The 21,971-nt window shown below is 51.2% G+C and overlaps 2 protein-coding genes across 5 annotated transcripts in view; one reads left to right on the plus strand and one right to left on the minus strand.

Moving 5' to 3' along the window:
* Positions 1 to 10,673: 10,673 nt before the first annotated feature.
* c1h12orf65 (chromosome 1 C12orf65 homolog) lies at positions 10,674 to 12,800 on the minus strand. 2 transcript variants are annotated; one of them, XM_038800839.1, is made up of 4 exons: positions 12,623 to 12,682; positions 12,485 to 12,547; positions 11,165 to 11,485; positions 10,674 to 11,039 (listed from the first exon to the last, which is right to left on the minus strand). In XM_038800839.1, exons 1-4 carry the CDS (start codon positions 12,665 to 12,667, stop codon positions 10,809 to 10,811), a joined length of 660 nt encoding a protein of 219 aa, XP_038656767.1. In that variant the 5' UTR covers positions 12,668 to 12,682; the 3' UTR covers positions 10,674 to 10,808. The 2 variants fall into 2 exon arrangements, with proteins under 2 accessions (XP_038656767.1, XP_038656841.1); XM_038800913.1 differs by lacking the exon at positions 12,485 to 12,547 and having other exon boundaries at positions 12,623 to 12,800.
* Positions 12,801 to 16,660: 3,860 nt separating this feature from the next.
* Positions 16,661 to 21,971, plus strand: part of LOC119967675 (M-phase phosphoprotein 9) — a 163,934-nt gene continuing 158,623 nt past the window's right edge. For 2 of the 3 annotated variants that reach the window (XM_038800708.1, XM_038800537.1), the window contains exon 1: positions 16,661 to 16,776. The gene's annotated coding sequence lies outside the window, so the exon portion shown is untranslated. The remainder of the gene's footprint in view (positions 16,777 to 21,971) is intronic. The other variant, XM_038800623.1, reaches the window with a different exon arrangement.

The following is a 21,971-nucleotide window of genomic DNA, read 5'->3' on the forward strand; positions in this document are numbered from 1 at the left end:
TACCTGGTGGACGCGCCCCTACACTCCGGGGTTTCCCTTTATTAGGTTACCGTCCAAAATAGCCACAGTCACTGATGCACCGTCAATTACCACAAGACGAGAATGGTGGAACAATTGAGGCTTTATTGAACGAGATGTTGTGCCTCCTGTAGCTAGAACCAGAATGGGAGCAGCGCAGGAGAGCGCACACATTTATATGCCGCCTGCTGGGCGGAGCCAGTAGGCAGGGATTTACCAACGTACCTCTAATATACGGGCAGTGCCGTAATACATGTAATATACCACTAGTGGTGACTACCACATTCACCCCCTGTTAAAAAAAGAGTCCGGCGGGGTTGGTGGAAACATTACAAATTAAGTCTGTTGGGGCCTTGACCCTCCTCCGCGATCGCCTCAGTCCTGGTGGTGATGTGGGCGCCGACGTGGTCACCTGCGGCTCCGGGAGCGTGTTGTCCTCGCCTTTGTTGCTCCTGAATGGATCCAGTGGGGGGACGGATCATGCTGGGGTGGGGGCTGCGGTGAGTTTCGCTGGAGGGAAGATGAGTGGCGCTCATCAGGTCAGGGGTTGTGGGTGGGGACCCAGCGGGTGCCAGGTCCCGGAGGGACACTGTGTCTTGGCGCCTGTCGGGGTGTACCACGAAGGTGTACTGCAGGTTAGCATGTAAGAGGTGGACTTTTTCGACCAAGGGGTCCAACTTATGGGTCCGCACATGCTTCCGGAGGAGGATGGGTCCAGGACCTGTCAGCCATGTTGGCAGCGAGACCCCAGAGGTGGACTTCCTGGGGAAGGCAAACACACGTTCGTGAGGGGTCTCATTAGTCGCGGTGCAGAGGATAGATCGGATGGAGTGGAGCGCGTCGGGGAGGATCTCCTGCCAGCGGGAGACCGGGAGAGTTTTAGACCGTAGGGCCAGCAGGACTGCCTTCCAGACCGTCCCGTTCTCTCTCTCCACCTGCCTGTTTCCCCGGGGGATGTCGCTGGTCGCCCTGCTCGAGGCGATGCCCTTGCTGAGCAGGAACATGACGCAGCTCATCGCTCCTGAAATAGGATCCCCGATCGCTGTGGATGTAGGTGGGGAAACCGAGCAGCGTGAAGACGCTGTGCAGGGCTTTGATTACCGTGGCAGAAGTCATATCAGGGCATGGGATGGCGAAAGGGAACCGGGAGTACTCATCAATCACGTTCAGGAAGTACATGTTGCGGTCGGTGGAGGGGAGGGACCCTTTGAAGTCTATGCTGAGGCGCTCAAAGGGGCGGGAGGCCTTCACCAGGTGCGCTCTATCTGGCCGGTAGAATTGCGGCTTGCACTCTGCACAGACTTGGAAGTTTCTGGTGACGGTCCTGACCTCCTCAATGGAGTAGGGCAGGTTGCGGGCTTTGATAAAATGGAAGAACCGGATTTACCCCCGGGTGGCAGAGGTCATAGTGGAGAGCCCGGAGTTGGTCCACTTGTGCGCTGGCACATGTACCGTGGGATAGGGCTTCGGACATGTCACTGAAAATCCAGGCCGAGTAACAGGGCAGCGCAGAAGTGGGGGAGGACTTGGAGCTGGAAGTTGCTGAACTCTACGCCCTGGATGGTGAGGGGCGCGATATAGTACCCCCGGATTTCAACGGAATGGGATCCGGAGGCCAGGGAGGTTTTCTGGGTGAAGTGTGTACCACGAGGGAGCAGCGCCTTACCGTAGTGGGGTGGATGAAGCTCTCCGTGCTCCCGGAGTCAAAAAGGCAGGACGTCGTGTGCCCATTTATCTTCACCGTCGTTGTTGTGGTCGCAAGGTTGCGGGGCCGGGACTGATCCAGGGTGATTGAGGCGGGTACCGGGCTGCTCAGCGGTGGCAGAGGTAGTGGTAGGCGATGAACAGCCAGACAAGCAGAGGTCCTGAGGCGCGGTCCAAAATGGCGGCAAAGATGGCGGCACCACAGGCTGCACGTGGCTTACGGTGAGGAAGATGGCGGCGCCCCTGGGTCGCGCGTGGGGGGTGTAGAAATGCTGGACCGGAAAACAGCAGCGACCGACCGGGCCTGGCAAACAGAACCAAAGTGTCCTTTCTTCCCACATCCATTGTATGTTGTGCTCCACGCCGGGCAGCGCTGCCTGGGGAGTTTGTTTTGTCCGCAAATATAACACTTGGGCCCCCCAGAGTTGGCTGGCTGCCGCACGACGCAGGCTTGTGGTGAGCTGGAGTTGGCAGCTGGTGGGGCCCACGATGCCACGAGGGTGCCGCGCGATCGGGGGCGTAGGACTGAACGTTACGGGAGGCCACTTCTAATGAATTAGCTAGCTGTCTAGTACCCGCAAGGTCGAGCGTACCTCCTTCCAGTAGCGCGTATATTAGAGGTATATTTGGCTCCGCCCAGCAGGCGGCGTATAAATGTGTGTGCTCGCCTGTGCTGCAGCCATTCTGGTTCCAGCTACAGGAGGCACAGCATCTCGTTCAATAAAGCCTCGATTGTTCCACCATTCTCGTCTTGTGGTTATTGAACAAGATGTTGTGCCTCCTGTAGCTGGAACCAGAATGACTACTGCACAGGAGAGCACACACATTTATACGCCGCCTGCTGGGCGGAGACAGCAGGCAGGGATTTACCAACGTACCTCTAATATACGGGCAGTTCCGTAATACATATAAGTTACCACTAGTGGTGTGCACCACAGTCACCATTCACAAACTGCTCACAATACTCGAAATGGGGTCTGACCAGAGCTAGCACAGATTATTCTGCGTCCTGCTCTCTTAGTCATCTGATTATAATGTCATACATACATCTTCAACATCATGGTCTCATTAACATAATCATGAATCCATTACAGGTTTCAGAAAATGGGACTAAAATGAGCAGCTAGTTTGTATTTTGGCTAGCGCAGACACGATGAGCTGTATTACGTCCTTGCGGACTGTAACCTTTCTATGGCTGTGACCCTTACAATAACTGGACTGTAAGGCTGTGGAAACTATTCAATGAAGAACTGATTTAAGAGGACTTCAGGACTTGGACGACCCCACTTCCTTGAAAGGAACAAACTGATATTCTCTCTGTAATCATCTTCTTCTGTTTTGCACGCTGGGAAAGGTCAGAAGCATCTTCAACCTCTATGAAGAATTCACAGCTCTTTTATTCACTGCTGCCGTGATGATGAAAGCAGCTTGAGACTTGAATAAATCTGATAGATGAGATGAAAAGGAAAAATATCTTGGAAGAAATTGCAGGATACAAAGCAAAGATGACTTGCTTCCTATCTTTAGGGTAGGAATTACACTTCCTGTAGCTGATGGTATTATTTACACACTTGCTTCAGCGTCAGGTTGCACTGCTGTAGGCAAAGAGATCACAATGAGAAACTAAGTCTACACAATCTTCAGCAATGAAATAAACCTCTGGAGACATGGATCCAGATGAAATTTCTCTGTAGGACTCAGCAGCTGGGACATTTGCTTCTTCAGTGCAAAGTGATTTGAGTATATCCAAGATTTGCTGGTAAGATTCATCATAGAAGCCCGCCTGTGCAGGAGGAGGCTATTTGTCCCATCGAGTCTGCACTGACCTTCTGAAGGAGCACTCTACCCAAGTCCACTCCATCGATCTATCTCAATAACCTTTCAACCGAACCTACACATCTTTGGACACTCAGGGGCAATTTAACATGGCCAATCGACTTAACCTGCACATCTTTGGATTGTGGGAGGAAACCGGAGTACCCGGAGAAAACCTACGCAGACACGGGGGGGGGGGGGGGGACATGCAAACTTCACATAGTCGCCCAAGGCCAGAATTGATTCAGGGTCCCTGGCGCTGTGAGGCAACAGTGTTAACCACTGTGCCACCATTCCTCAAGTGTGAGTTATAGTTTATATTCGTAAAAACAAATTAGTTATAAACTTTCACTGTTCGTTTGATCCAACTTGAAGTTAAATATTTCTTTCTGCCTGGGTAGCTTACTGCTGTCAACCAAAATAATAATAATAATCTTTATTGTCACAAGTAGGCTTACATTAATTCTCCCTCTGTGTACCCGAACAGGCTCCGGAACGTCGTGACAAGGGGCTTTTCACAGTAACTTAATTTCAATGTTAATGTAACCCTACTTGTGACAATAAAGATTATTATTATTAACGTTGCAATTAAATGAAAATCGCTTATTGTCATGAGTAGGCTTCAATGAAGTTACTGTGAAAAGCCCCGAGTCGCCACATTCCGGCGCCTGTTCGGGTATGCAGAGGGAGAATTCAGAATGTCCAAATTACCTAAGAGCATGTCTTTCAGGACTTGTGGGAGGAAACTGGAGCACCCAGAGGAAACCACGCAGACATGGGGAGAACATGCAGCCTCCAGACAGACAGTGACCCAAGCTGGGAATCGAACCTGGGACCCTGGAGCTGAGTTGATACATGTCATCGTTGGGTTCAGTGGAATATGCAGACCTCTTTAATACCTTCTTAAATTGTAGGTTGAAGCTCCTCAATAAAGACATGTAGATTTCAGCTTTCATGGTAATTGAGTCTGTGCAGCAAGATCTAGGAACTCTTCTTCCAACAGATCACTTTCTTCTGCAATGGCTTCATTCATTTGAACTCTGTCAGGAAAGAGCCAGCCAAGGTTGTGAAGCCCCTCTAGCGGAGAGACCTGCAATCTCCAGAGGTCCAGTGGATGGTGTTTTTGTAATAAAGAATGACTCACAGCATAATGATTTGGAGGAAAATGTAACTGGTTTGATTCGTTAAGTATGCGGACTACATAAAGGTCGGTGGAATTGCGATGAGGATGGTCAGAGGATACAGCAGGATATCGATTGGTTGAGGAACTGGGCAGAGAGTTAGCAAATGGAGTTTAATCCGGACAAATGTGAGGTAATGCATTTTGGAAGGTCTAATACAGATGAGAATTATAGTAATAATAATCATTTATTGTCACAAGTAGGCTTCAATGAAGTTACTGTGAAAAGCCCCTAGTTGCCACATTCCGGCGCCTGTTCAGGGAGATCGGTATGTGAATTGAACCCGCGCTGCTGGTCTTGTTCTGCATTACAAGCCAGCTGTTTAGCCCACTGTGCGAAACCAGACCCTATATACAGTAAATTGCAGAACCCTGAAAAGTATTGATAGGCAGAGGGATCTGGGTGTAGAGGTCACTGAAAGTGGCAACGCAGGTGGAGAAGATAGTCAAGAAGGCATACAGCATGCTTGCCTTCATCGGGCGGGGCATAGAGTTTAAAAATTGGCAAGCCCCTAGTCGCCACATTCCAGCGCCTGTTTGGGGAGGCCGGCACGGGAATTGAACCCATGCTGCTGGCATTGTTCTGCATTACAAGCCAGCTGTTTATCCCACTGTGCTAAACCAGCCCCTAGCTAGAAATCTACAAGATTATGAGGGGCATGGACAGAGTGGATAGTCAGAACGTTTTCACAGGGTGGAAGAATCAATTACTAGGGGGCATAGGTTTAAGGTGCGAGGGGCAAGGTTTAAAGATGTGCGAGGTACATTTTTTACACAGAGGGTGGCGGTTGCCTGGAACTTGCTGCCGGGGGAGGTAGTGGAAGCAGATACGATAGTGACTTTTAAGGGGCTTATTTAAAAAAAACATTTTATAGGGTATTTGTAGTTTTTATTATAACAATAACATAAACATGGTACATAAAACATTTCCATCCCTATCGCGTTCTTCGTCCCCTAATCAATTAAACAATAGTCTAACCCCCCCCCCATCTAGATTTCTGCCTCTGCTGACATTTTCATTTTCTCCGAGAAAGTTGACGAATGGCTGCTACCTCCAGACAAGCCCTAACATTGACTCTTTAGGGCGAACTTTATTTTCTTGAGACAGAAACCCAGCCATGTCACTAACCCAGGTCTCTTAATTTTTGGGGGCTTCAAGTCTCTCCACATTAACAGCATCCGTCTCCGGGCTACCAGGGAGGCAAAGGCCAAAACGGCAGCCTCTCTCGCCCCCTGGACACCCGGCTCTTCCGACACTCCAAAGATCGGCACCTCTGGACTCGGCACCAGCCGTGTTTTTAGTATCGTGGACAAAGCCTTAGCAAAAACCTGCCAAAACCCTCTAAGCTTCAGGCATGCCCAAAACATATGGACATGATTTGCTGGACCGCCCGAGCACCTCGCACACCTGTCTTCTATCCCAAAGAACTTGCGCATCAAGGCTGCCGTCATGTGTGCCCGGTGGACTAGCTTAAATTGTATCAGGCTAAGCCTGGCACATAATGAGGACGTGTTAACCCTGCTTAAGGCATCCGCCCACAGACCTGCATCTATCTCTCCCCCAGTTCTTCCCATTTGCCCTTTAGTTCCTGTCTGAATTTCCTCCAACTCCACACGTTCTTTATAGATATCTGATACTTCCCCTCTCCCACCCATGTTCTGGAAACTACCCTGTCCTGTATCCCCAGTGGTGGCAGGAGCAGGAAGGTCGGAACCTGCCTTCTCAAAAAATCCCGTACCTGCAGATACCTAAACCCATTCCCGGCTGGCAGTTCACATTTCTCCTCCAAATCCTTCAAACCAGGGAAGCTCCCGTCTATATGCTGCTGGGGCAGCACGGTAGCATGGTGGTTAGCATAAATGCTTCACAGCTCCAGGGTCCCAGGTTCGATTCCCGGCTGGGTCACTGTCTGTGTGGAGTCTGCACGTCCTCCCCGTGTCTGCGTGGGTTTCCTCCGGGTGCTCCGGTTTCCTCCCACAGTCCAAAGATGTGCGGGTTAGGTGGATTGGCCATGCTAAATTGCCCGTAGTGTCCTAAAAAGTAAGGTTAAGGGGGGGGTTGTTGGGTTACGGGTATAGGGTGGATACGTGGGTTTGAGTAGGGTGATCATTGCTCGGCACAACATCGAGGGCCGAAGGGCCTGTTCTGTGCTGTTCTATATATCTATATGTAAATAGATCTCCCATCCTCTCAATTTCTACTCTCTGCCGTCTGCGAAACCCTCCATCCAGTCTTCCTGGCACAAACCAATGGTTGTTATAAATCGGGGCCCAGACTGATGCTCCCTCCGCTCTCCTAGATATCCTCCACTGCTCCCAGATTCTCAGAGCCGCCACTACCAGCGGCCTTGTGGTGTACCGGGCCGGCAAAGGTGCCGTTATCAGTGCCCCCAAACGTGTGTCCTTACACGATGCCACTCTACTCGCTCCCACACCGGGGGGACCCCCCCCCCCCCCCCCCCCAATCATGGCTTTATTAGCTGCCCAGTAGTAGTTACAAAAGTTCGGCAGTGCCAACCCACCCTCCCCCCTGACTACTGTAGCCACTGTAGCCACCTAAAATGGACACTGAACTAAACAAAATGGAGAATCGCTAAGACTGCAGGGAAAAGCAGTTTAGCCAAGGCAGCAGCCTGCAAACACTCATTAGCATTTTGCAAGCAGCAAAACTAGTTTCTGGCCAGGTGGAAGATCTCAAACCAAAGGTGATAATGGCAAAACGCTTTACATACTAATGAGGCAGTCCAGATCTAGGCACACACAATGGCAACATTTGGGTTTGAATAAGATACTTTGAGTGGATGTCCAGACAGAGCGGCACCAGAAGTATCCACTATAGAAACCGCCCCCGCCATCAAGAGAGACCCTCACATTGGAGGAATTCAAAAGATATCGATTGGGAGTGATCCAATCGATACCTGAAGGTAAAGCCCGCCCAGAAAAGGCAAGGACATTGGGGACCCCTATAAAAGATAGACCCCCACCCATGGTCCTGTCTGTTTTTTCGTGCTCCGGCTTTGACCAAGAACTCCAACCTGTATCCTGACTCCAGCTGTTGAGCACCAGCCGCCGAACCGTAAGTGCCAATACGACGCTCGCTACGCGAACCAGGCCCACTAGACCCCCAGTGACCAGCACGCTCTCTGAAGGTTGCAGACCAAGACCGGAACGAAGGCCTCGCTCCCTGACCTTGCCTGTTCCTGTTTAGTTAAGTATTCTGATTGCTTAGTTTAGTCATAGCTTAGTCCCTTAGCGTGTGCATGCGTATTTATTATAATTGTATAATAAATATTGATCGTTTGGAACTTACTAATCGGTGTATCGTTTTATTACTTTGAACCTGACCTTGGAATATTTGTGAGGTGTCTATACGGCATCTGGCGACTCCTGAGCTGAAAATACATACATAGAGCCTAGTAGTGTTAAGCACACGGCCTTTAAACGGAGGCGTGTTAATACACTCCAATAAACGCGTTTTACACCCATAGCAAAACGTGCAACACTACGCTCCAACAACACTTCTTTCAGGGGCGTTTTGACAAATACAAGAATAGGAAGGGAATAGAGGGATGTGGTCCCCGGAATGGTAGGGGGTTTTAGTTCAGACGGGCAGCGTGGTCGGAGCAGGCTTAGAGGGCTGAAGGGCCTGTTCCTGTGCTGCAATTATCTTTGCTCAGGTTTTATTGCTGTTTCAAAGTCTGTCAGTCCTCTACGCAACTTTGGAAATTGAGTTGTGAATATTGCTTTGCTCTCCCCTACTGATCCCTCATCGGCCTTCTGTAGAAGACCAAGACTGAGACACACTGTCCAGCTGAGCAGAAACCTTTGCTGGTTCTGTATGATATAACGAGTTTCATTAATTTCTTTATCTTCAGCCTAAAGGTTGATCCTTGATATCTGACTCTTGATCCTTGTCAGATGGTTACATTTTTATTTCCTTAAGCCCGTTGTGAAGCCAGTCCAATTTGTCCGCTAAGACTGTGACTACTGCTCTGCTGTTTGGTTTAAATTCTGTTCTGTTACTGTGGATTTCCGACACTATAAATCAGAAAGGTTTGTTGGCTTCTTGGATTTCTCCTAGGAAATCATCAGGTTGGAAAGGTCTTTCTCGTATTTCTTGGATTTGGATTTATTGTCATGTGTACCGAGGTGGAGTGAAAAGTATTGTTCTGCGCACAGTCCATACAGATCATTCCATACATGAAAAACATAGAACATACGATAAATACACAATATATATATACATAGACATTGGGTGAAGCATACGGACTGTAGTGACATATCTTAGTAGAGAAGATACGTGGAGAGATCAGGTTGTCTATAAAAGAGTGATTCGGTGGGAAAGAAGCTGTTTTTAATAATAATTTTTGTCACAGGTAGGCTTACATTAACACTGCAATGAAGTTACTGTGAAAAGCCCCGAGTCGCCACATTCCAGAGCGTGTTCGGGTACACAGAGGGAGAATTCAGAATGTCCAATTCACCTAACAAGCACGTCTTTTGGACTTGTGGGAGGAAACTGGAGCACGGGGAGAACATGCAGACAATGACCCAAGCCGGGAATTGAACCTGGGACCCTGGTGCTGTGAAGCAACCATGCTAACCACTGTGCTACCATCTGCCCATATTTTTTGTATCTGTTACTGCGTGTTCTCAGACTCTTGTATTGATGAAAGAGGTTCGAAGAGTGCATAACCCAGGAGGGAGGGGTTGTTGATTACACTGTCCACTTTCCCAAGGCAGCAGGAGGTGTAGACAGAGTCAAACGATGGGAGGCGGATTCGCGTGATGGAATGTGCTGTTTTCACAACTCTCTGTAGTTTCTTACGGTCTTGGGTCGGGCAGTTGCCATACCAGGCTGCGCTGCAGCCAGATAGGATGCTTTCTATGGTGCATCTGTAAAAATTGGTAAGGGTCAATTTGGTTATGCTGAATTTTCTTAGTTTCCTGAGGAAGTATAGGCGCTGTTGTGCTTTCTTGGTCATAGTGCCAACGTGGGTGGATCAGGACAGATTGTTGGTGATGTGCACACCTAGGAATTTGAAGCTGTCAACCATCATTTCATTTAATCTCCACCGTGGCACCATTGATGCAGAACAAGATTCTGTTGCTATCTTACATAACCTTCTTCACTATCCACTGTGCCACCAAACTTGGTGTCATCTGCAAACTTACTAACCATGCTCCTACATTCTCATCCAAATCAAATAGCAAGTAACAGTACCCAGCACTGATCCCTGAGACACACCGCGGTCATAGGCCTCCAGTTTGAAAAACAACCATCCACAACCACCCTTTGCCTTCGGTCGTCAAGCCAATTTTATATCCAATTGGCTACCTCACCCTGGATTCTGTGAGATTTAAACTTTTGCAACAACCTACCATGTGGTACCTTGTCAAAGTCCTTGCTAAAGTCCATGTAGACAATGTCAACCGCACTGCCCTCATCTACCTTCTTGGTTACCCTTTCAAAAACTCAAATTTGGTGAGACATGACTTTCCCCATACAAAGCCATTCTGACGTTCCCTAAATAGCCCTTACCTGTCTAAATGCCTGTAGATCCTGTCCCTCAGAATACCTTCTAACAACTTACCCACTACAGAAGCAAGGCTAACCGGTCTGTAGTTCCCAGGCTTATCTCTACAGCCCTTCTTAAACAAGGGCACAACATTTGCTACCATCCCATCTTCAGACACCTCTCCTGCAGCTGTCGATGATTCAAATATCTTGGAGCCCCTTGGTCATCTGACTCTTGATGTTATGCTTACATCAACAACATAATGGTCCAATTAAAATAACCATTAACCCATTATTCCACACATCCAAAAGACAACTCAACACAAAATCTTCTTAATACTAAACTGAAATATCAGATTGGATCATTTTCCCAAATCTAGCAGTGGGACTTGAACACATAATTTCTAACTCCTCGGTGAAGATGCAAAGATGATACTGTTTATGCTTTAAATCTGCATTTTAGATAGACATTTATTACCTTTCAAATCAACACATTGTTAGTTTTCCCATAATTACTCCAAATGTACTTGGTGCTGGTCAGACTGAAGAAACATCATGCAACAAATCACCAAGTTACTTTTTCACTTCAGTGACATCCGAAGATTCTTCTAATATGTCTTTGAATTGTTTTTTTCTTTCTAAATTATCTTTTGCTTTTCTTTTCTTCTCTTGTTTTTTCCATTGCTGTTCTTGTTTTTGCTTCGTAATTTCACTGTTTACACCTTTGTAATGGACATCAAGTTTTTCTTGCAAAATTGTTCTTGCTATTTTCCTGTTCTGGTCTACTGATCTGGTTTGATGGCACTGAAAAGGAAGTGCACACAATGACAATATTTAGTCATTGTTTATGAATATTTGAACTTACATGACAAAACAAGCATGCTATTTCAATTTCTAAATTGTCTCAAATCGGCTTTATAAACAGCTACCTTCACTACAATCCCAGATGGAACATGCTTCAACACCACACAGTTACTGGTTTTATTGGTTGCTTGACCTCCAGGACCACGTCCTCGAACAAACTGTTCCTCCAATTCATCTTCTAATACAACAGGCAGGTCTAGATAGCCCTTCTTCCCAGCAATAGGCATCAATAAACAAGTATGCTTGACTCCCAGAAATGGTTTTGCTGAACTGCTCAAATTCCATTGCCGCACAGAGAGTGCTTGTGCTCTTGCTGATGACAGTACAAAATTGTATAAAATGGAGGAAGTCATTGGATGTAGACCTTGAACTATGATGCAAGTTTTCTGAAAAATACAAATTGATGTCAGTGAACATGTTAAAAATAAAGGGAAAGATACTGAAATGCTGTCTACTTACTTTTCCTTCTGTTGTGATTTATGCCGTTTTATCAGCCACATTGGGCGAATTTCTCCCATCAGCAGACTAAGTCCCGACGCCGGAGTGAAAACCAGAGTGTTTCACTCCAGCATCGGAGGCCTCTCCTCGCCCCCTATTCTCCCACCCCCGGGGGCTAGGAGCGACACCACGTCATTTACGGCATGCGCGGTTGCCGTCCTCCCCGCAAGAAATGTCGGATGGGTCTTGCGGGGCGGTGGAGGAAAGGAGTTCCTCCTTCAGAGAGGCTGGCCCGCCGATCGGTGGGCACCGATCGCGGACCAGACCCCTTTTTGAGCTCCCCCACGGTGCTGGAACACCCCCCCCCAGCGTTCCCGCGCTGTTCCCGCCAGCAGCAACCAGGTGTGGATGGCGCCGGTGGGAACCCGTCGTATTAGGCAGGCTGCTCGGCCCATCCGGGCCGGAGAATCGGCGCTTGACCATTACAAACGGCGAGCGGCGATTCTCCCAGCGGCCAGCCGTAAATCTCGCCGCGCCGGTTTTGGGGGGGGGGGGGGGGGGAAGAATCGCGTGCGCGTGCCGGGACTCGCGCGGCGCCCCGGCGATTCTCCCACCCGGCGTGGGGGGACGGGGAGAATTCCGCCCAATATCTTTCTCTTGGATGCAGTTCAAGTGTCTTTGCATTGATCCTGTCCTGGAGTCTTATTGTCTTTTTATATATTCATTCAGGGAATGTGGACGATGCTGGCTGTGCCAGTGTGTATTGCCCCAATTGCAGGTAAGGGCAGCAGATTTCCTTCCCTAAAGAACATTAGTGAACCAGACAATCAACATTGGTTTCATGATCATCATTAGACTTTTTAAATTCTAGATTTTAATTGAATTCAAATTTCACCACCTGTCGTGGTGGGGTTCGAACCCAGGGTCCGGGTCTTTAGATTACTTACTAGTTCAGTGATAATACCTCTACGCCACTGCTTCTTCATCTGTCTTCCCCTCCTGCCTGCCAACTGTACAAGCAAAAATGACTGTCACATTTGCTTAGTTTTCAGTTATTTTACTGGCACAATTTCCCAGAAAAATACCTTGGTTTTTTTCACATTTCTTGTCTTGACCCACTCCATCTCCATTGTGGGCAGCACGGTAGCATGGTGGTTAGCATAAATGCTTCACAGCTCCAGGGTCCCAGGTTCGATTCCCGGCTGGGTCACTGTCTGTGTGGAGTCTGCACGTCCTCCCCGTGTGTGCGTGGGTTTCCTCCGGGTGCTCCGGTTTCCTTCCACAGTCCAAAGATGTGCGGGTTAGGTGGATTGGCTATGCTAAATTGCCCTTAGTGTCCTAAAAAATAAGGTGGGGGGGGGTGGGGGGGGGGGGGGGGGTTTGTTGGGTTGCTGGTATAGGGTGGCTGCGTTGACTTGAGTGGGGTGATCATTGCTCGGCACAACATCGAGGGCCGAAGGGCCTGTTCTGTGCTGTACTGTTCTATCTGCTGATACTGAATTCTCACCCATATGGCTAATCTTTCCTGACAAAACATAATCACAAACAATTGATCCTGTAAGTTAATGTAGTGATAAAAAGCTAAACAGTAACTTACTTCATAGAACTCGGGTTTCCTCCCACAGTCCAAAGATGTGTAGGTTAGGTGGATTGGCCATGATAAATTGCCCTTAGTGTCAAAAATTGCCCTTAGTGTTGGGTGGGGTTACTGGGTTATTGGGATAGGGTGGAGGTGTTGAACTTGGGTAGGGTGCTCTTTCCAAGAGCCGGTGCAGACTCGATGGGCCGAATGGCCTCCTTCTGCACTGTAAATTCTATAAATAAATTCTATAACATGCAGTGCAGAATGAGGCCATTCGGCCCATCGAGTCTGCACCGACCCACTTAAGCCCTCACTTCCACCCTATCCCTGTAACCCAACAACCCCGCCTAACCCTTTTTTTTGGCCACTAAGGACAATTTATTACGGCAAATCCACCTAACCTGCATGTCTTTGGACTGTGGGAGGAAACCGGAGCATCCGGAGGAAACCCACGCAGACACGGGGAGAACGTGCAGACTCTGCGCAGTGACCCAGCAGAGAATCGAACCTGGGACCCTGGTGCTGTGAAGCCACAGTGCTAATCACTTGTGCTACTGTGCTGCCCTTTCGAAGAAATGTATTTGCCTTAATGAATTCCTGTGGTAAATATTGTCCTTTAGATAAGCACATGCACTCTGGAAATCATTTACTGTCATTAAGAGTTTTGATGTTATGCCTACAATTACTTTGCTACCGTGGTCATTTACAGCATATACTTGCTATTTCCAGAATTTGCTGCCATCGCTTCCTGAAGATCCCCAGATTAGTCACTTCCATGACCAAACTCAATCCTTTTCAAATCATACATTTTGACCCTCTTCATCTTCTGTTCTTGTCATAAACTCTCCATTCTATTACTCCACAAAACAAAAGCTGTTGATGCTCTCACTTACTGTATCTACAGTTTTATTTGACACACCATTGAATCTATTGTACTGGTTTCATCTCGATCATCCCAACCCGTGGTCTGCAGACCAGGGTACTACATGTGGCCCGTGTATATAGTACTCTTGTGAGTGATCCCCAAAGTCGTCTGGGGAAACATCCCTAACATTTCTGGGGTTTTGCCATATCCTTGTGTGCCATGGCTAAATGGCGAACAGGTGGTGGATGGGGTGTGAAGGTGCTTTCTACGGGATACTTAGGGCTGTAGTAAACCTGTAGCACTGGAGAATTACTGATGGTTTCGGTTTGTAGTAGTTTGCCACTAATTCTACCAGTTCATTCTATGTTTGAGTCCGGGGCTGCTGGGTAAGACAAACTCTTAGCGATGCTGAATGTTGGGGCTCCTCAAGCGGTCAAAAGGATCTTTTGTCGGTCGTCATCTTCTATGCCATTCGCATCTAAGAAATAGCGCATTCTTTTGGTGTACTGGGGACTATCCTCCACCCTCACATCATACTGCTCGACTTTCTCAAATAGTTAGGGCGGTACGCTGGCACAGTGGTTAGCACTGCTGACTCACGGCGTCAAGGACCCGGGTGTGAACCCAGCCCCGGGTCACTGTCCATGTAGAGTTTGCACATTCTCCCCGTATTTGAGTGGGTCTCGCCCCCAGATCCAAAAATGTGCAGGCTAGGTGGATTGGCCATACTAAATTGCCCGTAATTGGAAAAAAAAGAATTGGGTACTCTAAATTTTAAAAAAGGTTTCCCAAATAGTGACATTTTTGGGTTCACTTTGTACGTTTCCTAACCAGAGTTGTCCAGAATCCCGTTTTTGTCCCTGATCACCAGCCTTCTCGGCTCCAAGGAAAAGAACCCCAAGCCTATCCAGTCTCTCTCTATTGGTGAAACTCTCCAGCCAGGCAACATCCTGCCGATTGTCCTCTGCATCCTCTCTAGTGCAATTACATCCTTCCTACAGCGTGGCATCCAGAACTGCACGCAGTGCTCTAGTTGTGGCCTAACCAACGTTTTATACAGCTCCATCATAACCTCCCTGCTCTTATATTCTGGTGTGAAGATGCCGGCGTTGGACTGGGGTGGGCACGGTAAGAGGTCTTACAACGCCAGGTTAAAGCCCAACAGGTTTATGTGGAATCACTAGCTTTCAGAGTTTAGCTCTGGAGTATAGTGAGTCACCTGATGAAGGAGCTATGCTCCGAAAGCTAGTGATTCAAATTAAAGGCCGTTGGACTTTTTTTAAAATTTAGAGTACCCAATTCATTTCTTCCAATTAAGGAGCAATTTAGTGTGGCCAATCGACCTACCCTGAACATTTTTGGATTGTGGGGGCGAGACCCACGCAGACAATGTGCAAACTCCACACGGACAGTGACCCAGAGCCGGGATCGAACCTCAGAGCCTTGAGGTAGCAGTGCTAACCACTAAGCCACCGTGCTGCCCAAACTTGTTGTACTTTAATCTGGTGTTGTAAGATTTCTTACTTATATTCTGTGCCTCGACTAATAAAAGCATGTATTCCATATGCCTTCTTTTTTTTTTGAAAATCTTTTTATTGCCATTTTCCACATTTATCAAGTTATATACATTTTTTGCCACGTTAGTTTATTGTATTATACAGAAAGGTTTATCCTGTTCCTCCTTTAATTTACTTTATGTATATTTTGCCACCCTCAGACTCGGCCCGTGGTTGCTTCTGCCCCCCCCCTCACACCCCTCCCCGTGTCCTCACCCCCCTCCCCGTTGACTTTGGCTGTTTGCCTTGTGCTCGGGGAGGGTTCCCCCTCCCAGTGCCCTCACCCCCCTCCCCGTTGACTTTGGCTGTTTGCCTTGTGCTCGGGGAGGGTTACCCCCCCCCCCCCCCACCCCCCAGATTGTTCCCTTTTTGGGACTTTCCAGCCCTTTCCTCTTTCGCCTCCTCCCTCCCACTGCCTCATATACCTTCTTCGCCACCTTATCCACCTCTCCTGCTGTCTTCAGGGATCTATGTCCTGCACCCCTTGCCTTGTTGGTCTTCCCAAAGAGTGTCACCTCACACTTTTCAGGGTTGAATTCCATTTGCCACTGACCAGCCCCACCACCCACCTTCCTGCCAAGCTCACATACCCTTGAATATTTAGCTGCCACCTTTACCCGGGGTGTGACTAGATCTTTGTGATGGCTGGAAGGCCAGAGCCACTGAGCTCCATTTGGGAGGCCAGACCCACTGAGCTCCATTTGGGAGGCCAGAGCCACTGAGCTCCATTTGGGAGGCCAGCTCCCTTCTCTGGCGGCCACAGACCCGCTGCCATTGTTTGATTCCAGCATTCCCGATAGTTTGCTTTCATCTTAATCCGTGCCTTTATTTTGGGCTGAGTGCTACGTGCATTGAAATAAGAAGCCATTGGTTTCGCCTCCTTACCTGCGACCCTACTTCATAATGTCTGAGTGGCCTCCCCCCCAGCTCGAGCGGAGGCCTGACAATCCCGCCAGTTGTTGTTGTTGTTGGCGGGCCGCGGAGCCCCGCCTTCTGAGGAGGAGGAGCACGCGCCAGCCCCGGCAGCCAATCAGCTTCCGCCGGGCGGATGTTCGCTCGCGGCGCTTGAAAATAAACGGCCGCGGCCTGGCGCACGCGCGCTGGGGGCTCCAACCCTGCAGCCCGGGGCCTGCCCGAGGCTCAGGCGGCAGGCAGGCGGCAGGCAGGCGGCAGCGGACCGGAGCTTCGCGTCGAATCCGTCAGGCGCTGAACCGAATCCTGCGTCTTTTGGTGGAGGTGAGGGCCGGGGTCCAGGCGGGGCTTTTCCTCCATCCCAATCCAAACTGAGCCTGGGGCAGTGCTGTTAGCGTTTACCCCTGTGCCCAGTGAGCCGCTCTCTGTGCCAGTGCCCAGTGAGCCGCTCTCTGTGCCAGTGCCCAGTGAGCCGCTCTCTGTGCCAGTGCCCAGTGTGCCGCTCTCTGTGCCAGTGCCCAGTGTGCTGCTCTCTGTGCCAGTGCCCAGTGTGCTGCTCTCTGTGCCAGTGCCCAGTGTGCTGCTCTCTGTGCCAGTGCCCAGTGTGCTGCTCTCTGTGCCAGTGCCCAGTGTGCTGCTCTCTGTGCCAGTGCCCAGTGTGCTGCTCTCTGTGCCAGTGCCCAGTGTGCTGCTCTCTGTGCCAGTGCCCAGTGTGCTGCTCTCTGTGCCAGTGCCCAGTGTGCTGCTCTCTGTGCCAGTGCCCAGTGTGCTGCTCTCTGTGCCCAGTGTGCGGCTCTCTGTGCCAGTGCCCAGTGTGCTGCTCTCTGTGCCCAGTGTGCGGCTCTCTGTGCCAGTGCCCAGTGTGCTGCTCTCTGTGCCAGTGCCCAGTGAGCCGCTCTCTGTGCCAGTGCCCAGTGTGCTGCTCTCTGTGCCAGTGCCCAGTGTGCTGCTCTCTGTGCCAGTGCCCAGTGAGCCGCTCTCTGTGCCAGCGCCCAGTGTGCTGCTCTCTGTGCCAGCGCCCAGTGAGCCGCTTTCTGTGCCAGTGCCCAGTGTGCTGCTCTCTGTGCCCAGTGAGCCGCTTTCTGTGCCAGTGCCCAGTGTGCTGCTCTCTGTGCCAGTGCCCAGTGTGCGGCTCTCTGTGCCAGTGCCTAGTGTGCTGCTCTCTGTGCCAGTGCCCAGTGTGCTGCTTTCTGTGCCAGTGCCCAGTGTGCTGCTCTCTGTGCCCAGTGTGCTGTTCTCTGCCCAGTGTGCTGTTCTCTGTGCCCAGTGTGCTGCTCTCTGTGCCAGTGCCCAGTGTGTGGCTCTCTGTGCCAGTGCCCAGTGTGCGGCTCTCTGTGCCAGTTCCCAGTGTGTGGCTCTCTGTGCCAGTGCCCAGTGTGCGGCTCTCTGTGCCAGTTCCCAGTGTGCGGCTCTCTGTGCCAGTGCCCAGTGTGCTGCTCTCTGTGCCAGTGCCCAGTGAGCCGCTTTCTGTGCCAGTGCCCAGTGAGCCGCTTTCTGTGCCAGTGCCCAGTGTGCTGCTCTATGTGCCAGTGCCCAGTGCCCGGCTCTCTGTGCCAGTGCCCAGTGTGCTGCTCTCTGTGCCAGTGCCCAGTGTGCTGCTCTCTGTGCCAGTACCCAGTGAGCCGCTTTCTGTGCCAGTGCCCAGTGTGCGGCTCTCTGTGCCAGTGCCCAGTGTGCTGCTCTCTGTGCCAGTGCCCAGTGTGCTGCTCTCTGTGCACAGTGTGCTGCTCTCTGTGCCCAGTGTGCTGCTCTGTCCCAGTGCCCAGTGTGCTGCTCTCTGTGCCAGTGCCCAATGTACTGCTCTCTGTGCCAGTGCCCAGTGTGCTGCTCCCTCTGCCAGTGCCCAGTGCGGTGCTCTGTGCCAGCGCCGAGCATGCCGCTCTCTGTGCCAGCGCCCAGTGTGCTGCTCTCTGTGCCAGCGCCCAGTGTACTGCTCTCTGTGCCAGCGCCCAGTGTGCGGCTCTCTGTGCCAGTGCCCAGTGTGCGGCTCTCTGTGCCAGTGCCCAGTGTGCGGCTCTCTGTGCCAGTGCCCAGTGTGCGGCTCTCTGTGCCAGTGCCCAGTGTGCGGCTCTCTGTGCCAGTGCCCAGTGTGCGGCTCTCTGTGCCAGTGCCCAGTGTGCGGCTCTCTGTGCCAGTGCCCAGTGTGCGGCTCTCTGTGCCAGTGCCCAGTGTGCGGCTCTCTGTGCCAGTGCCCAGTGTGCGGCTCTCTGTGCCAGTTCCCAGTGTGCGGCTCTCTGTGCCAGTTCCCAGTGTGCGGCTCTCTGTGCCAGTGCCCAGTGTGCTGCTCTCTGTGCCAGTGCCCAGTGTGCTGCTCTCTGTGCCAGTGCCCAGTGTGCTGATCTCTGTGCCAGTGCCCAGTGTGCTGCTCTCTGTGCCAGTGCCCAGTGTGCTGCTCTCTGTGCCAGTGCCCAGTGTGCTGCTCTCTGTGCCAGTGCCCAGTGTGCTGCTCTCTGTGCCAGTGCCCAGTGTGCTGCTCTCTGTGCCAGTGCCCAGTGTGCTGCTCTCTGTGCCAGCGCCCAGTGAGCCGCTCTCTGTGCCAGTGCCCAGTGTGCTGCTCTCTGTGCCCAGTGTGCTGCTCTGTCCCAGTGCCCAGTGTGCTGCTCTCTGTGCCCAGTGTGCTGCTCTGTCCCAGTGCCCAGTGTGCTGCTCTCTGTGCCCAGTGTGCTGCTCTGTCCCAGTGCCCAGTGTGCTGCTCTCTGTGCCCAGTGTGCTGCTCTGTCCCAGTGCCCAGTGAGCCGCTCTCTGTGCCAGTGCCCAGTGTGCTGCTCTGTCCCAGTGCCCAGTGTGCTGCTCTCTGTGCCCAGTGTGCTGCTCTCTGTACCAGTGCCCAGTGTGCTGCTCTCTGTGCCCAGTGTGCTGCTCTCTGTACCAGTGCCCAGTGTGCTGCTCTCTGTGCCCAGTGTGCTGCTCTCTGTACCAGTGCCCAGTGTGCTGCTCTCTGTGCCCAGTGTGCTGCTCTCTGTACCAGTGCCCAGTGTGCTGCTCTCTGTGCCCAGTGTGCTGCTCTCTGTGCCAGTGCCCAGTGAGCCGCTCTCTGTGCCCAGTGTGCTGCTCTCTGTGCCAGTGCCCAGCGTGCCGTTCTCTGTGCCAGTGCCCAGCGTGCTGCTCTCTGTGCCAGTGCCCAGCGTGCCGTTCTCTGTGCCAGTGCCCAGTGTGCTGCTCTCTGTGCCAGTGCCCAGCGTGCCGTTCTCTGTGCCAGTGCCCAGCGTGCTGCTCTCTGTGCCAGTGCCCAGTGTGCTGCTCTCTGTGCCAGTGCCCAGCGTGCTGCTCTCTGTGCCAGTGCCCAGTGTGCTGCTCTCTGTGCCAGTGCCCAATGTACTGCTCTCTGTGCCAGTGCCCAGCGTGCCGCTCTCTGTGCCAGTGCCCAATGTGCTGCTCTCTGTGCCAGTGCCCAGTGTGCTGCTCTCTGTGCCAGTGCCCAGCGTGCTGCTCTCTGTGCCAGTGCCCAGTGTGCTGCTCTCTGTGCCAGTGCCCAGTGTGCTGCTCTCTGTGCCAGTGCCCAGTGTGCTGCTCTCAGTGCCCAGTGTGCTGCTCTCTGTGCCAGTGCCCAGCGTGCCGCACTCAGTGCCAGTGCCCAGTGTGCTGTTCTCTGTGCCCAGTGTGCTGCTCTCTGTGCCAGCGCCCAGTGTGCTGCTCTCTGACCCAGTGCCCAGTGTGCCGCTGTCTGTGCCAGTGCCCAGTGTGCCGCTGTCTGTGCCAGTGCCCAGCGTGCTGCTGTCTGTGCCAGTGCCCAGCGTGCCGCTGTCTGTGCCAGCGCCCAGCTCTCAGTGCCAGTGCCCAGTGTGCCGCTGTCTGTGCCAGTGCCCAGCGTGCTGCTGTCTGTGCCAGTGCCCAGCGTGCCGCTGTCTGTGCCAGCGCCCAGTGTGCTGCTCTCCGTGCCAGTGCCCAGCGTGCCGCTCTCCGTGCCAGCGCCCAGCTCTCCGTGCCAGCGCCCAGCTCTCCGTGCCAGCGCCCAGCTCTCCGTGCCAGCGCCCAGCGGAATACTCTCCACTTGCCTGGATGGGTGCAGCTCCAACAACACTCAAGAAGCTCGATTGTCCACTTAACATAGAACATAGAACATAGAACGATACAGCGCAGTACAGGCCCTTCGGCCCTCGATGTTGCACCGACATGGAAAAAAAAACTAAAGGCCATCTAACCTACACTATCCCCTTATCATCCATATGCTTATCCAATAAATTTTTAAATGCCCTCAATGTTGGCGAGTTCACTACTGTTGCAGGTAGGGCATTCCACGGCCTCACCACTCTTTGCGTAAAAAACCCACCTCTGACCTCTGTCCTATATCTATTACCCCTCAATTTAAGGCTATGTCCCCTCGTGCTAGCCACCTCCATCCGCGGGAGAAGGCTCTCGCTGTCCACCCTATCTAACCCTCTGATCATTTTGTATGCCTCTATTAAGTCACCTCTTAACCTTCTTCTCTCTAACGAAAACAACCTCAAGTCCATCAGCCTTTCCTCATAAGATTTTCCCTCCATACCAGGCAACATCCTGGTAAATCTCCTCTGCACCCGTTCCAAAGCTTCCACGTCCTTCCTATAATGAGGCGACCAGAACTGTACGCAATACTCCAAATGCGGCCGTACCAGAGTTTGGTACAGCTGCATCATGACCTCATGGCTCCGGAACTCAATCCCTCTACCAATAAAGGCCAACACACCATAGGCCTTCTTCACAACCCTATCAACCTGGGTGGCAACTTTCAGGGATCTATGTACATGGACACCGAGATCCCTCTGCTCATCCACACTACCAAGAATTTTACCATTAGCCAAATATTCCGCATTCCTGTTATTCTTTCCAAAGTGAATCACCTCACACTTCTCCACATTAAACTCCATTTGCCACCTCTCAGCCCAGCTCTGCAGCTTATCTATGTCCCTCTGTAACCTGCAACATCCTTCCGCACTGTCTACAACTCCACCGACTTTTGTGTCGTCTGCAAATTTACTCACCCATCCTTCTGCGCCCTCCTCTAGGTCATTTATAAAAATGACAAACAGCAACGGCCCCAGAACAGATCCTTGTGGTACGCCACTCGTAACTGAACTCCATTCTGAACATTTCCCATCAACTACCACTCTCTGTCTTCTTTCAACTAGCCAATTTCTGATCCACATCTCTAAATCACCCTCAATCCCCAGCCTCCGTATTTTCTGCAATAGCCGACCGTGGGGAACCTTATCAAACGCTTTACTGAAATCCATATACACCACATCAACTGCTCTACCCTCGTCTACCTGTTCAGTCACCTTCTCAAAGAACTCGATAAGGTTTGTGAGGCATGACCTACCCTTCACAAAACCATGCTGACTATCCCTAATCATATTATTCCTATCTAGATGATTATAAATCGTATCTTTTATAATCCTCTCCAAGACTTTACCCACCACAGACGTTAGGCTCACCGGCCTATAGTTACCGGGGTTATCTCTACTCCCCTTCTTGAACAAAGGGACCACATTTGCTATCCTCCAGTCCTCTGGCACTATTCCTGTAGCCAATGATGACCT

Source organism: Scyliorhinus canicula, chromosome 1, assembly GCF_902713615.1.
Source record: "Scyliorhinus canicula chromosome 1, sScyCan1.1, whole genome shotgun sequence".
NCBI classification, from domain to species: Eukaryota; Metazoa; Chordata; class Chondrichthyes; order Carcharhiniformes; family Scyliorhinidae; genus Scyliorhinus; species Scyliorhinus canicula.